At 44.8% G+C, this 12,330-nt stretch overlaps 1 protein-coding gene across 8 annotated transcripts in view; it reads left to right on the plus strand.

Annotated features, from left to right (window-relative positions):
- The window catches only part of Fryl (FRY like transcription coactivator), a 232,418-nt gene that overhangs the window by 198,704 nt on the left and 21,384 nt on the right, over positions 1 to 12,330 (plus strand). For all 8 annotated transcript variants that reach the window (XM_038321732.1, XM_038321751.1, XM_038321741.2 and 5 more), the window contains 7 exons: positions 1,233 to 1,403; positions 2,708 to 2,848; positions 4,823 to 5,020; positions 5,718 to 5,879; positions 5,990 to 6,064; positions 6,372 to 6,548; positions 10,010 to 10,213. In XM_038321732.1, the coding sequence (XP_038177660.1) occupies positions 1,233 to 1,403; positions 2,708 to 2,848; positions 4,823 to 5,020; positions 5,718 to 5,879; positions 5,990 to 6,064; positions 6,372 to 6,548; positions 10,010 to 10,213 (1,128 nt within the window). The remainder of the gene's footprint in view (positions 1 to 1,232; positions 1,404 to 2,707; positions 2,849 to 4,822; positions 5,021 to 5,717; positions 5,880 to 5,989; positions 6,065 to 6,371; positions 6,549 to 10,009; positions 10,214 to 12,330) is intronic.

Here is a 12,330-nt window from a genome sequence, read left to right on the forward strand (position 1 = left end):
CAGGAAGGGATAACGGCTGAGACGCGGGCTTAAGGCCCCCCCATGTCAGACGTCCTCTGAATTATCAGAACTGTTTCAAACAAATAGTTAAATGTGTACATGCATTTCAGAGGCGATATTTTCTGTACTAAATGCTCTAGACAGTTGGGAACATGTATACAAAGCGTTAGTAAAGCAGGAAACAAGTGAGAAAAATGAAGAAACCTGGAAGTGGACATTGTGACTAGGCCAGTCTATTTGATACATCCATACTAGATTAGTAAAGCAACAGGGCCCTTTATCCATTCTAGATTGTTCTAGTGTTTCCCAGAGGAGGCTAAGAGACATCGTTACCAATCACCCAGGGAATAAAGGAACTAAGGATGTAAATTCGGCCAATACGGTCCCCCAGAGAGTTGCTGATGCCCGTTCAGTAGCTCTATGTCCAGCAGCTTCCGGAAGATAGGTGTGTTTATGGGTTGGCTTCACAAGGAGTGGCCAAGGAACTCAGCACTGACATAATTTCCTGAAGGGCAGTTTAATGTCTGGTGTGCAGATTGTTACCAGCAGAGATGACGTAACCGCAGTGAAGTCCTGAGCTAGCACACAGGTTGGGGCAGTCTGCAGTAGCTCTTCTGTGAGATACCCTGAATACGTATGTGAGACGGAGCAGCCCTCAACTGGCCCGAGAATCTTAGCAGAGCCTGCCCGCTTAGGCCCCAGGCTCTGGGGCACTAGAGCACCTTGGGATTTGGCAACAAATCCCAAGTTACAAAGTCATGGGTAGGGCTTACAAAACCATAGATGGTCGTTCACCACAGACAGTCTATTAGAGCCCAAAACACTATACCATGCAAAACCCTGACAAGTGTTGGTTGGCCATGTCCCTTCTCTCTTCCCATTCCTCTGTTCCCATGCTTCTCAACCTTCCTAATGCTATGACCCTTTGATGCGGTTCCTATTGCTGTGACACCCCCCCCCAGCCATAAAATTATTTCCCTTGCTACTTCATAACTGTAATGCTGCTACTGCTGTAAATCATAATAATGTAAATATGCCTAGAGATAGAGGTTGGCCAAAGGGGGAAATTTGGGTTGAGAACCGCTGCTCTACTGCAGTCCTCTTTCCTAGCTTTTGAACGGGAATGCATTGAAACTTAAATATGCAAGTCAAGTTATTTCTTGGAATAAATGCATGTAGCCTAAAACCGGTTTACATGATAGGCAGATGAAATAAGCCCGTGTGTTCTGTAGGTCTGTGCAGAGGAGAAGTGTCCGACCCTGGTGAACCTGGCTCACATGATGAGTTTGTACAGCACGCACACCTACTCCCGAGACTGTTCCAACTGGATCAACGTGGTGTGCCGCTACCTGCACGACTCCTTCTCGGATGCTACCTTCAGTCTTGTGACTTACCTGGCAGAGGTGAATTGAGGGGGCTTTGACCTGCTCGGTAGGGAAACTGTCAAGTGGCAGCTTGCAGAAGCGGCCCTGTGGTGCTAACTAGTCTCCGAGTTGAAAGTGAGTGGAGAGAGCGTCAGATAAGAGAGACAGAGCTGATTCAAGTACAGAAGGATTTCTTAAGTCTGATGTTTTCTTCCCACTTCTGTTTAGTTTCTCAGTCGTTGCCTTAGTTGACGTGAGCGCAAGTTGTCTTCATTAGGATTTCTGTTGCTGTGATAAGCACCAAGACTAAAAGCGACTTAGGAAAGGGTTTATTTTGCTTACGGCTCCACATCACAGAATGTCCCTGAGAGACTTGGGGTAGAAATCTGGGGGAGGAGATGGTATAAAGACCATGGAGGGATGCTGCTTACTGGGTTGCTCAACCTGCTTTCTTCTGTACCCCAGAACCATCTACTGAAGGGTGTTGCCACCTACAATGGTCTGGGCCCTCTCAGATCAATCTTTAATAAATAAAAAAGAAAAGCCCCAAGTGCTTGCCTCCAGAAGGCATTTTCTGTACTGATGTTCTTTTGTTACAAATTACTGTAGCCTAGATGTGTCAAGTTGACATCAAAACTAGCAGGCACGGTGATAATGTAAACCTCTCCTTTATGGAAAATGGAAAGTGTGATTTGGTGGTGTTGGATCCTGGAAAATAGGTACAAATTTTCTTTCTTCAAAATTAGTTCTTGGAAGCTAGGCTCATACCTGTGATCACAGCAGCCAAGAAACTAGAGGTTTTGAGGCCAGCCTGGGCTACACCGTGAATTCCAGGAAGGGAAGAAAGAATCACAACTCAAGAGAGAATAAAATCTTTGCTTTTTTTTTCTACTAAAGTACATGTTTCATTTTGGTGGTCAGAGGTGTGTGAACTGGCCATTGAGGGTCCAGGTGGCAGTCAGTTTTTTCAGTTTTATAGGATAAAATCTTGTGCAAGATCAGTTAGCTACTATCTAGTTTTATAAGTGGTTTATGAATAGTAGCTCATTCTTTGGTGATTTTTTTCTTTAACCTAAAATGAATGAATATTATTTATTATTTAAGGCTGTCATTGAAATGAAAAATAGTTAACCTTTCTGACAGAAGAAAAAAAAAAAAATATATATATATATATATATATATATATATATATATATATATAACCTTTTATTATACCAGTTTCCTGGTTTCTGACAACTTGAACACAGTAACAGATTGAGCCTGTCCGTGCTGTCCAGGTGTGTAAGTGGGATGCCATGTTTTGTTCAGCCTGGGTAAAGCCTGCGTTTAAACCTGCTTTCCAGCTCCTAGAGAAAGGGTTGTCCAGCATGCAGCAGTCATTGCTCCAGATCATCTATAGTCTCCTGAGTCACGTCGACCTGTCTGCTGCCCCGGCCAAGCAGTTTAACCTGGAGATCATAAAGATCATTGGCAAATACGTACAGGTGAGTGACCGCAGAACTCAGGGCAGCCTTGTTCAACTCGATAATTCAGGAGTATAAAATTCGGAAGCACCCTAGATACTCAAGGGTAGGGTTGTTTCCAGGAATATTTACTACAAAGAAAACGTTCTCGATGTGACACAGAAGAACCATCTGGATGATTGCATTGGTGTGATGCTTTCGTCAGATTTAACAGTCGCATTTCCACAGCAGCTAGAGTGTGTGTGTGTGGATGCAAAAGGCAGTAGGTGCCATCTCTGAAAATTAGGGCTGAGACCTACTTCGTTCTTGGTGTGACTCTCTGTGTTAGCCAGGTGTTATGCATTAGATAAAAAAAAACCTTTAGAAACAGAAGACTACTTTAAAAGTCTGTATTTGAGAGTTGGCTTTTGTATGTCAGGAAGTACCAGACATTTAGGAAGTAGAAATCCAAACTTTGTTTAAATGTGAACGGTAACTGGCAAACTAGTAGGTGCTGCATTTCACCTTTAAACCACTTGTGAAAGAAAGGTGCTGTTCGGTCAAGCATCAAGGGAGGGGCTGGAGAGAGATGGCTCAGAGTGTGTCCTGCTCTTGCAGAGGACCTTAGTCCCAAGCACACAGACACACACGTACTGCATAATTAACGAATAATAGTAATGAAATAAAAATAAACTATCCAGAGAACCGATTACTTGAGAACCTTCACAGACGAGTATTTTCAGTTTATACCCCACTGGCACATTATTTACTGAGCAGAATTTTCAAAGGGAAATACTGAGTTTGTAGTCTAGCCCCAATCCAAAATTAATCAACTTGTAGGAATCCGTTGTTGAGGTGTTAGGGGGTGTGGCTCAGTGGCAGAAGGTTTTTTTTTTCAATGAGTTTTTTTCTGTGTATTCTTTTTAGTAATTTTTTTTTTAAATTATAAGGGTCTGGAGAGTGTTTTTGAGCCCTGGTTGCTCTTCCAGAGGACCCAGGTTTGATTCCCAGCATAATTTGGTAACTCACACCATCTGTGGCTCCAGTTCTACGGGAATCTGATGCCTCCCTCTGGCCTCTTCCAGCATAGCATGCATGCGTTACAGAGCCATGTATGCAGGCAAAAATCACCCACACACATTAAAAGAAAAGGTGATTATAAGTTCTTTCCTAAACATCAACTCTTCTGCACATACATATCAGTCAGTCTCTCCTAAATTATGTTGTAGGAATATGTAAAACTAAGAAAAATGAAATATAACTAAGAAACATAGATACCATGATGAGGAACACCTTCTTCTGAAACTCCTGAGAGTATGCCTCATATTTGGGGCCCTGGGTAGTCAAGAAACAAGTCCATGGGCTAAGAGACAGCTCAGCAGTTAAGAGCACTTGTTGCTTTTGGTTAGGACCCGAGTTTGACAGCCAGCACCCACATGGCAGCTCATAACCATCTGTAACTCCGGTTCCAGGGGATCCAACACCCTCTTGTGGTCTCTGTAGACACTGCACAAATGTGTGCAGGCACATACAGGCAAAGCACCCACATATGAAATAAAATGATAAAATGTTTTTTAAAGAGGTCATAATGGGTTTTAGTGTTTATGTCTAAAATGTATATATTTTAAAAATTTTTATTGTCTTATTTAAGATTTAGATTTGAAGTCAAAAGCTTCACCTGGAGAGTTCATATATATGTGATTTTTTTTTTTTTAAGAGCAGCCAGGTTCCTGCATAAAACTTTCCAGGTTAATGATTTACAAAATACTTCCTGGGAGAAAAAAATAAGAGCCTCCATTAGGAAGGATCTGTGTGTGTAATCATCTAACACGACCAGTAATAACTCAGACTTTCCTATGTTTTGTAGCTCAGACCTCTCAAAGCTCTCAGAGGAAAATGAGTTATTGTATAGACATCGTCCAGCAATACTGTTGCCACAGTCTACGGCACTGCCTGGGTTCTTTGTTCATCCGTGTGCACACCTGTAACTCTTATGTTAACTCTTTCTGAACCCAGAGTCCTTACTGGAAGGAAGCCCTCAACATCCTCAAGCTGGTGGTGTCCCGCTCTGCAAGTCTTGTTGTACCCAATGACATCCCCAAGGCCTATGGAGTAGATGTAGGTTCTCCGGAGATATCCTTCGCTAAGATTTTCAATAACGTCTCAAAGGAGTTGCCCGGCAAGACCTTAGACTTTCACTTTGACATCTCTGAGGTAAGGCGCCCCACAGTCGAAGTGGTCCTGTTGGGAGTTCTCGCTCAAGCCTAAGACTTGTACTTGGCATTAGACACTAATAGTATCTGGGAAACTGGTTGTAAAACTGGGAGGCAGCAAGTAAGGTAGCAGTGTTCTGGGAATCTACATTCCACTCCTGAAGGTGTTCTCTGAAAGGAGGGAACATTGCTAGGCAGTGGTGGCACAGGCAGGTAGATCTCTATGAGTTCAAGGCCAGCCTGGTCTATGAGAGTTAGTTCCACCACAGGCTCCAAAGCAATACAGAGAAACAATGTCTGGAACCCCCCAATACACACACACACACACACACACACACAAAAGGAGGGAAACATTTAAGCTGAGTATAGAAAAATAGCTCTAAGGGAGCAGATGTGACAGTTTGGGGGTGCCTTGGTCAGGATTTCTTTTGCTGTCATAAAACACTACAGCCAACGTCAGCTTAGAGAGGAAAGGGTTTATTTCAACTTACAACTTGTAGTCTATCATCCAGGGAAGGCAGGGCTGGGACCTGGAGGCAGGAGCTGATGCAGAGGCCATGGAGGAGTGCTGCTCACTGGCTTGCTCAGCCTGCTTTCTTGATTATTTGTAGACAGTGTCATATAGACCTATTGTTAACCCTTGCTAGTTTCTTTGCTGTGGAAGCCTCCCGTCAACTACGGCATTTGTTTCTGTGTAGACGCCCATCATTGGAAACAAGTACGGAGGCCAGCACAGCGCTGCGGGAAGGAATGGGAAAGCCAAGGTGATCGCCGTCACCAGGAGCACATCCTCCACCTCCTCTGGCTCCACCTCCAATGCCCTGGTTCCTGTCAGCTGGAAAAGGCCACAGTTATCACAGGTGCATAGGGAGCATCAGCACGGGCTGGAGGAGTCGATTTTGTGAGCATGCACACACCTGAGAACTTTCTGAGTTTACGCATACTAACCCAGGAATTTCCTTCCTGTTAGCGGAGAACAAGAGAGAAGCTGATGAGCGTGCTGTCCCTCTGTGGCCCCGAATCTGGCCTCCCAAAGAACCCATCTGTGAGTAATCAGGAACATGCAGATAAGAAGCTCCAAAATTATTGTGTCTTGGTGCTTGCCTTCTCTAAGTAAGTCCTGTTATTAACCAAGAATGAAAAGAAGATGGTCTTGTCTGTTGTAAAATCTGGCGGCTATGCTGATCGAGTGTTGAACTAGTTAGGAACGAAGAGTAAATTGAAATTCTACGTTGCTTGCAGAGTGGGGCTGACAGGGATCTTGGGGGGCTGGTACTTCAGGCTCAGAGTGACAGAAAAGATGAACAAACCTTTTTTTTTTTTTTCTTTTTTAACCTTTTTCGGGGCGTCAGGTTGTATTTTCTTCTAATGAGGATCTGGAAGGCGGGGACCAGCAGACCAGCTTGATCTCTCCCACAGAGGACATACTTCAGGAAGAAGACGTGGCCGTGGAAGACAACAGCAGTGAGCAGCAGTTCGGCGTCTTCAAGGACTTTGACTTCTTGGATGTTGAGTTGGAAGATGCAGAGGTGAGAACGTGGGCTTTCTTGACATTTCCAGATAGCCACGCTTGAGCCAGACTCTGACCATGCCATCTTCCCTTACGGAGATGACTGTAGAATCCAGAAAGGTAAACTAATATGGAGCTATGAGTGCCACAGTTAGTCAGCAGCAGGAGCCTGAAGTCAAAGAAGAGTCCGTGCCTGTCTTTACAGGGTGAAAAAGGGATTCACGGTGATTATTTTAGTGTATTCATAGATTTAAATGTTTAGCTGAGCTAAATCAATTAATAGTAAATAACATACATTAAAATTGATCAAACATGATTTTTTTTATCTTTGTTTTGAGGCAGGGTCTACTCAGTCTGTAATACTATCTGGCCTGAAGCTCATGCCAGTTCTCTGGCCTTAGCCTCCCAAGTGTGAGAAGACAGGTATGAGCCACCATGCCCAGCCCAAATATAGTGGTATTTGTCACTAAAGTGACCACATGGTGGCTTTGGCTTTCTAGAACTCTGCCTCTGGCACATACCTGAAGCCTCTCTCTAGAATCCCCAACCACTTTTTCTTCAACTTCCCCTCAGGACCTGTTTCTTCTGACACCCAGAGGGCTTTCTCTCACAACCTGATTCTGTCTGCATGTTATGTCCGTCTAGAGGTTTTCTAAGTGGAAATCCATGCAACTGAGCTAATCCCAAAGCAGAGGTTTACAATCGGTGTGACTCTGAGGCCTCTGTCCATCTCCCTATGCTTCTCTAGGCCCTCCCCTTCTTTCCAGGACAACTTGGTCCCAGGCAGCAGCAAGATGCTTGTTCAGTGACCTCATGTGCCCGCATAGCAACATTTGGGGCAAGTAAAGATCAGTACCAGGGATGTTCTCAGGAGAGGAGAGAGGTTGCTTTGCCACCTCTCCTTAGCACCTTTCTTAGCTCACCCATTGGCCCAGGTCAAAGCACCAGCTGATTTCTGAAGCAACCATGGTAAATACAAGGGTGATGCCCTGTTGTCTTATTGGGATTTCATTCCTGTAGCTTAGGTCAGTTCTCCAAATGGCAGTCCCTTAGACCTGAAAAGATCCTAATAGATCCAAGATCTGGACATCCCAATATTGTTACAAATACATATTAATATACAGTAAGACAAAAGTGTTCCCCATCACATAGTCTGTCCCATGTTTCTGAAGAGGCGGCGGTAGCCCGTGTGCGTCTCACGAGGGGCTGCTCTCTTTGACTGCCCTGTCACCTGGTCGGCTGTCACAGGAGACACGCAGGGCGATGTTTGCCTTCCTGCTTCAGCCTGCCCGCAGCTGCTCGGAGATGAGCCCCGCGGGTGCCTGCCTGGGAGTTGCACAGATGCCAAGTAGACTTAGTCACCTTTAAAATGAAAATTTTAAACCTCTGTTTTCTTACTCTATGTATATTATTCATTATCCTTTTTTATTTTTATTTTTTTTCAGAAAGGGCAAATTTTACAGAACCTTTAAAAGTGTTTTCACATTCATCCTTTGGAAAGCATCTTGAAGGAAGGGGCAGACAGCCGTCACAGCCAGGTGCAAAATGCGATGGCTTGAGACCTGGTGCCCTAAATCCTTCTGTACTTACTTGTTTTTCTCATTCTGAATTCAGATTTCTAAAGGTTCTTGATATTTTTCTGTTGGTTACGTGTGGTTTTTTTTTTTTTTTTTTTTTTTTTTTTGGTTTTTCGAGACAGGATTTCCCTGTAGTTTCTAGAGCCTGTCCTGGATCTAGCTCTTGTAGACCAGGCTGGCCTCGAACTCACAGAGATCCGCCTGCCTCTGCCTCCCGAGTGCTGGGATTAAAGGCGTGCGCCACCTCCGCCCGGCGGTTATGGTTATTTTTTATTTGTTTGTTTGCCCCCCCTTTTTTTTTCCTGAAAAGAGCTCTGGAAATGCTGGAGAATTGATCCAGCCCTCTGAAATGTCAGCGAGGGTGACTCTAGCTGCTAGCAGGGCTTCAGACAGCTCACTCTAAAGACACTGCAGTTCTAGGGGGAATGGAGAGGGGCCGGCCTGAGCCCCGTAATTAAACACGCCAGGGGAATAAACTCTCTACATGCAGTCATGGTTGAGACATAACAATGGGAAATACTTGGATTGGATGGCTAAGACAAAAACAAATGAAACTCCTGAAAGATTCCCCGGGTTTGAAAGCCCACCGTGTAAATACATACATTCATTCATTCACCAAATACATTGTGAGGCCAGGTACCATTAATGTGCAATGCAGCATGGTCATATTTACAACATAAGTTCAAGAAAGGTACTTTCCAAAGGCTAATCTTGCAGAACTCAAAGCGTCTAATCCACCTTGAGAAATATAGCCAGAGTGGATCCGAGGGCACAGTGGGCAGAGCTCTTGAAGTGTAAAGCGATGTGAACAGTTTGGGTTTAATCTGTCAGTCTTACACAAATTGATTTCCAGCTAAAATTCCATTCGAAAGAATTCCTCCGCTTAGGGGGAATGCATTCTTTTTTGAAAGCCTCTATTTCAGACAATCCCTCCCATGTAAAGAGATATAAATCAACCTTTTCTCTTTTTGCCAGTTTAGATCAGTTTGTCACACCAGAGCTTTAGACTGTTAAGAATTACGTTCTTCAGACTTGGAGGCTCAGCATAAATCCCGACTGGAGTGAGGCTGAATTGTGTCGTCTCTCTTGTGACCTTTTTTGAAGTTGGCAACAGTTGTGTCTTGATAGCTGTGACCTTGGTTTTAAGCTATATTGAAAAACGACCGCTGTGTCTAACTGCAGCTGTCCCTCGGAAGAAATTAACTGTGTATTGTCGCCAGTTGATTGTGGGTGCTAGAAGTCAGCCATTGCATCGTCCCAAGTATGAGCTGTGTACCTTTTGAAAATTTCTGTAAATCTCGTGTCGCCGACGTGTATCACGGAAGCGTTGTTTTACGTGTCTGTCTCCAGCTCTCCCCCGGTTCCAACCACATGTCGGCTTCCCGCCCAAAGCTAAATCCAGAGCTTTCATCCGTCTTTGGGTTTGAGAAATCACAGAGTTTTCCCCCAAAAGCGTAGCATATATTTGAATGTGTGTCTTCGTGCTTTCTAACTTTGTGTGTTTTCCTTTTTGCTAACCAGGAACTGCAGGTAAGTTGCAGCCTGGTGTTGCGTGGATTGTGTCTTTGTTGCCACCTGTGATGTAGCTGTCTTCCGTGTGGTCTCATTCGTGCCTGTATGTTAGAGTAGACATGACCTAGAGTGTAGATGTAGTCAGTCCCCCAGCAGTACGAGATCAAGAAAATGATTTAGTAAAAATGACCAAATAGTTTTTAATCTCTAAAAATATAAGTATTTGATAACGGGTTAAACATTGAAAGAAACAGATGGGCTGATTGAAACTCTGCTTTTTGATGGTGCCTTCAGTAATTTTTCACCTTGGTGTGTGTTCTGGGTGTCATAACTTCTACAGCATCAATAAGCATGCAGCCGAGTCCTCAGATACCCTGTCTTGCTTTTCCAGGGGGAGAGCATGGACAATTTCAACTGGGGAGTCCGCCGGCGCTCACTGGACAGTATTGACAAAGGAGACACGCCATCCCTCCAGGAGTACCCCTGTTCTAGCAGTACCCCCAGCCTGACCCTGACGAACCAAGAGGATACAGACGAGTCCTCAGAGGAAGAAGCCGCCCTCACAGCCAGCCAGATCCTGTCACGCACACAGATGGTATTACTCTCACCAAGTAGAAGGGGCTTCAAAATTCAAAGAAAAAAACATGGTGTTTACGAGCCTTCCGGCTGTCATTTCATCGTGTACAAAATGCATGCCCTGAAATGAGTGTTCTGTTGCTCGTGACGAAATGAAGCTTACAGAGTTGACTTGTGTGCCCTGCAGCAGCTAGATAACACAGCTAATCCTCTGCTAGTCAGAGTGAGGTGTCTCTTGAGTGGCACACATTTTTTGATGTGGGTTAGGGCACTACCAACTCTAAGTGCACAGCTGCTTTTCTTTCCTAACGAGTAAAAGCCATACTTTGAATGTAATATGCAAAGACCAAGCACAACACTGGTCCTCTTCAAGATTAAGTTAGGAGACAGGAAAGACGGCTCAGCAGTTAAGAGCCCAAGGGGACCTGGGTTTAGTTCCTAGCACCCACATCTGGCAGCAGCTCATAACCACCTGTAGCTCCAGCTCTAGGGGACCTTACACCCTCTTCTAGGCTCTGTGGGCACCTGCACTAACTTTTTAATTAGTAAGATTTATTTGTCTATTATGTATGCAGTGTTCTGCAAGCATGTATGTCAGATTTCATTATAGAGGGTTGTGAGCTGCCATGTGGTTGCTGGGAATTGAACTCAGGACCTTTGGAAGAGCAGCCGGTGCTCCTAACCTCTGAGTCATCTCTGCAATGTCCAGTGCTAACTTTTAAATAACTGGGGAAGGGGATTAAAGTTAGTTATGTGACATTCTGGCTCCCATCCCAAGGACGATGTAATCAATTAATAATGAATAAGGCTACGTGGCTCATCTTTTAATTCAGAGATGTGTGGGTTGTGCCGAAGTCTGAGTTTGTAGCACTTGGACACAGCAGTGTGGAGAATAGCACCATGGCACGTAGCATTCAGAAGCATCTATGGTGTTGGCAAGGGTTACCCAACTCTTACATGAAGGCCTTTGCCATGCTAAGCTCAGCCTGTCTCCCTTTTAGCGTGGCCCCCTTGCTCTACACTGTCTGTGTGAGTCAAGTCCTTGCAACAGTATGGCACTGAGCGGGCTTTAAGCAAAATGTCAAGTTGTCTGCCTGTGGTCAGCTTTGCGTCTTCCCTGCTATTGACAGCTCATTATTACACAAATAAGTCTTTCCAGTTGCCCCCCTCCCCCTTTATGTGCTAAGTGATTGCTGGGTACTCACCACTGACCGGGCTCTCCAAGCTGTTTTACATGTCCTCATCTCAGTAATTCTCAGCTGACCACACAAAGCAAGCAGGGTTAATGCGTTTCTACAGAGTAAGAACCATGTCTCAGAACACACAGCTAGTGAGTGGACTGGAAACAGGCTGTCTGTCTAGTCCCCTTGCACTTCACCGTGTCACCAAAGTCACACTTTACCATGTCACCAAAATCCCCTACAGGGGACTAGTTCAGAAGAATGGCCAAGTTACTGGCCACAGAGACTAAACGAGGCATCTAGTGAGCACCCGTGGAGGCCAGCCATAAACCACAGGGCCGGCTTTGCCTCTCTGATCATGGTTCAGACTATGCAAACTGTGATTATAAACCCAGGGGCTGGCTTTACCCACTTTGTAACTTTGTCAGGTTGTGTAACCATTCACTAAAAATAGACCCTAAACAGTGGGGCAGAGTTGACTACTTAGCGACAAGACCAGCTCCGGTCTCAGTGGTACTGAGGTAAAGAAACCCATTTAAAACTGTTGGGTCTGCATGGGAAAAAAATTAGTATTTGCCTCTGTGCATTCTAAATCAAAAGCTTGGTATTTGCTATGTTGAATACTCACCCAGAGAAAATAGTTATTGTACCTAGGCCTCACTAATGACGCTCTGTTAGTATAAACAACTTTACCGGGTTTTCTTTTCTTAGTGAAACTGCTGTTGGTTTTGGCTTAGGTGATGGAGTGGTGCACCCCATCACGCCTGCCTGACCCTCCACAGTTCCCGCTGTCACAGATCCTCAGAGGGGCTGAGACGAAGCTCAGCAGTAGAGCATTTGCCTGGCATGCTTAGGGTCCGTGGTTCAATACCAGCACCACAAAAATAAACAAACCCTCAGACCAAACAGAATGACTGTGGAGCTGGGTGGGGCTCAGTTGGTTGAGTACTTGCTT

This window comes from Arvicola amphibius, chromosome 1, assembly GCF_903992535.2.
Source record: "Arvicola amphibius chromosome 1, mArvAmp1.2, whole genome shotgun sequence".
Lineage (NCBI taxonomy): Eukaryota > Metazoa > Chordata > Mammalia > Rodentia > Cricetidae > Arvicola > Arvicola amphibius.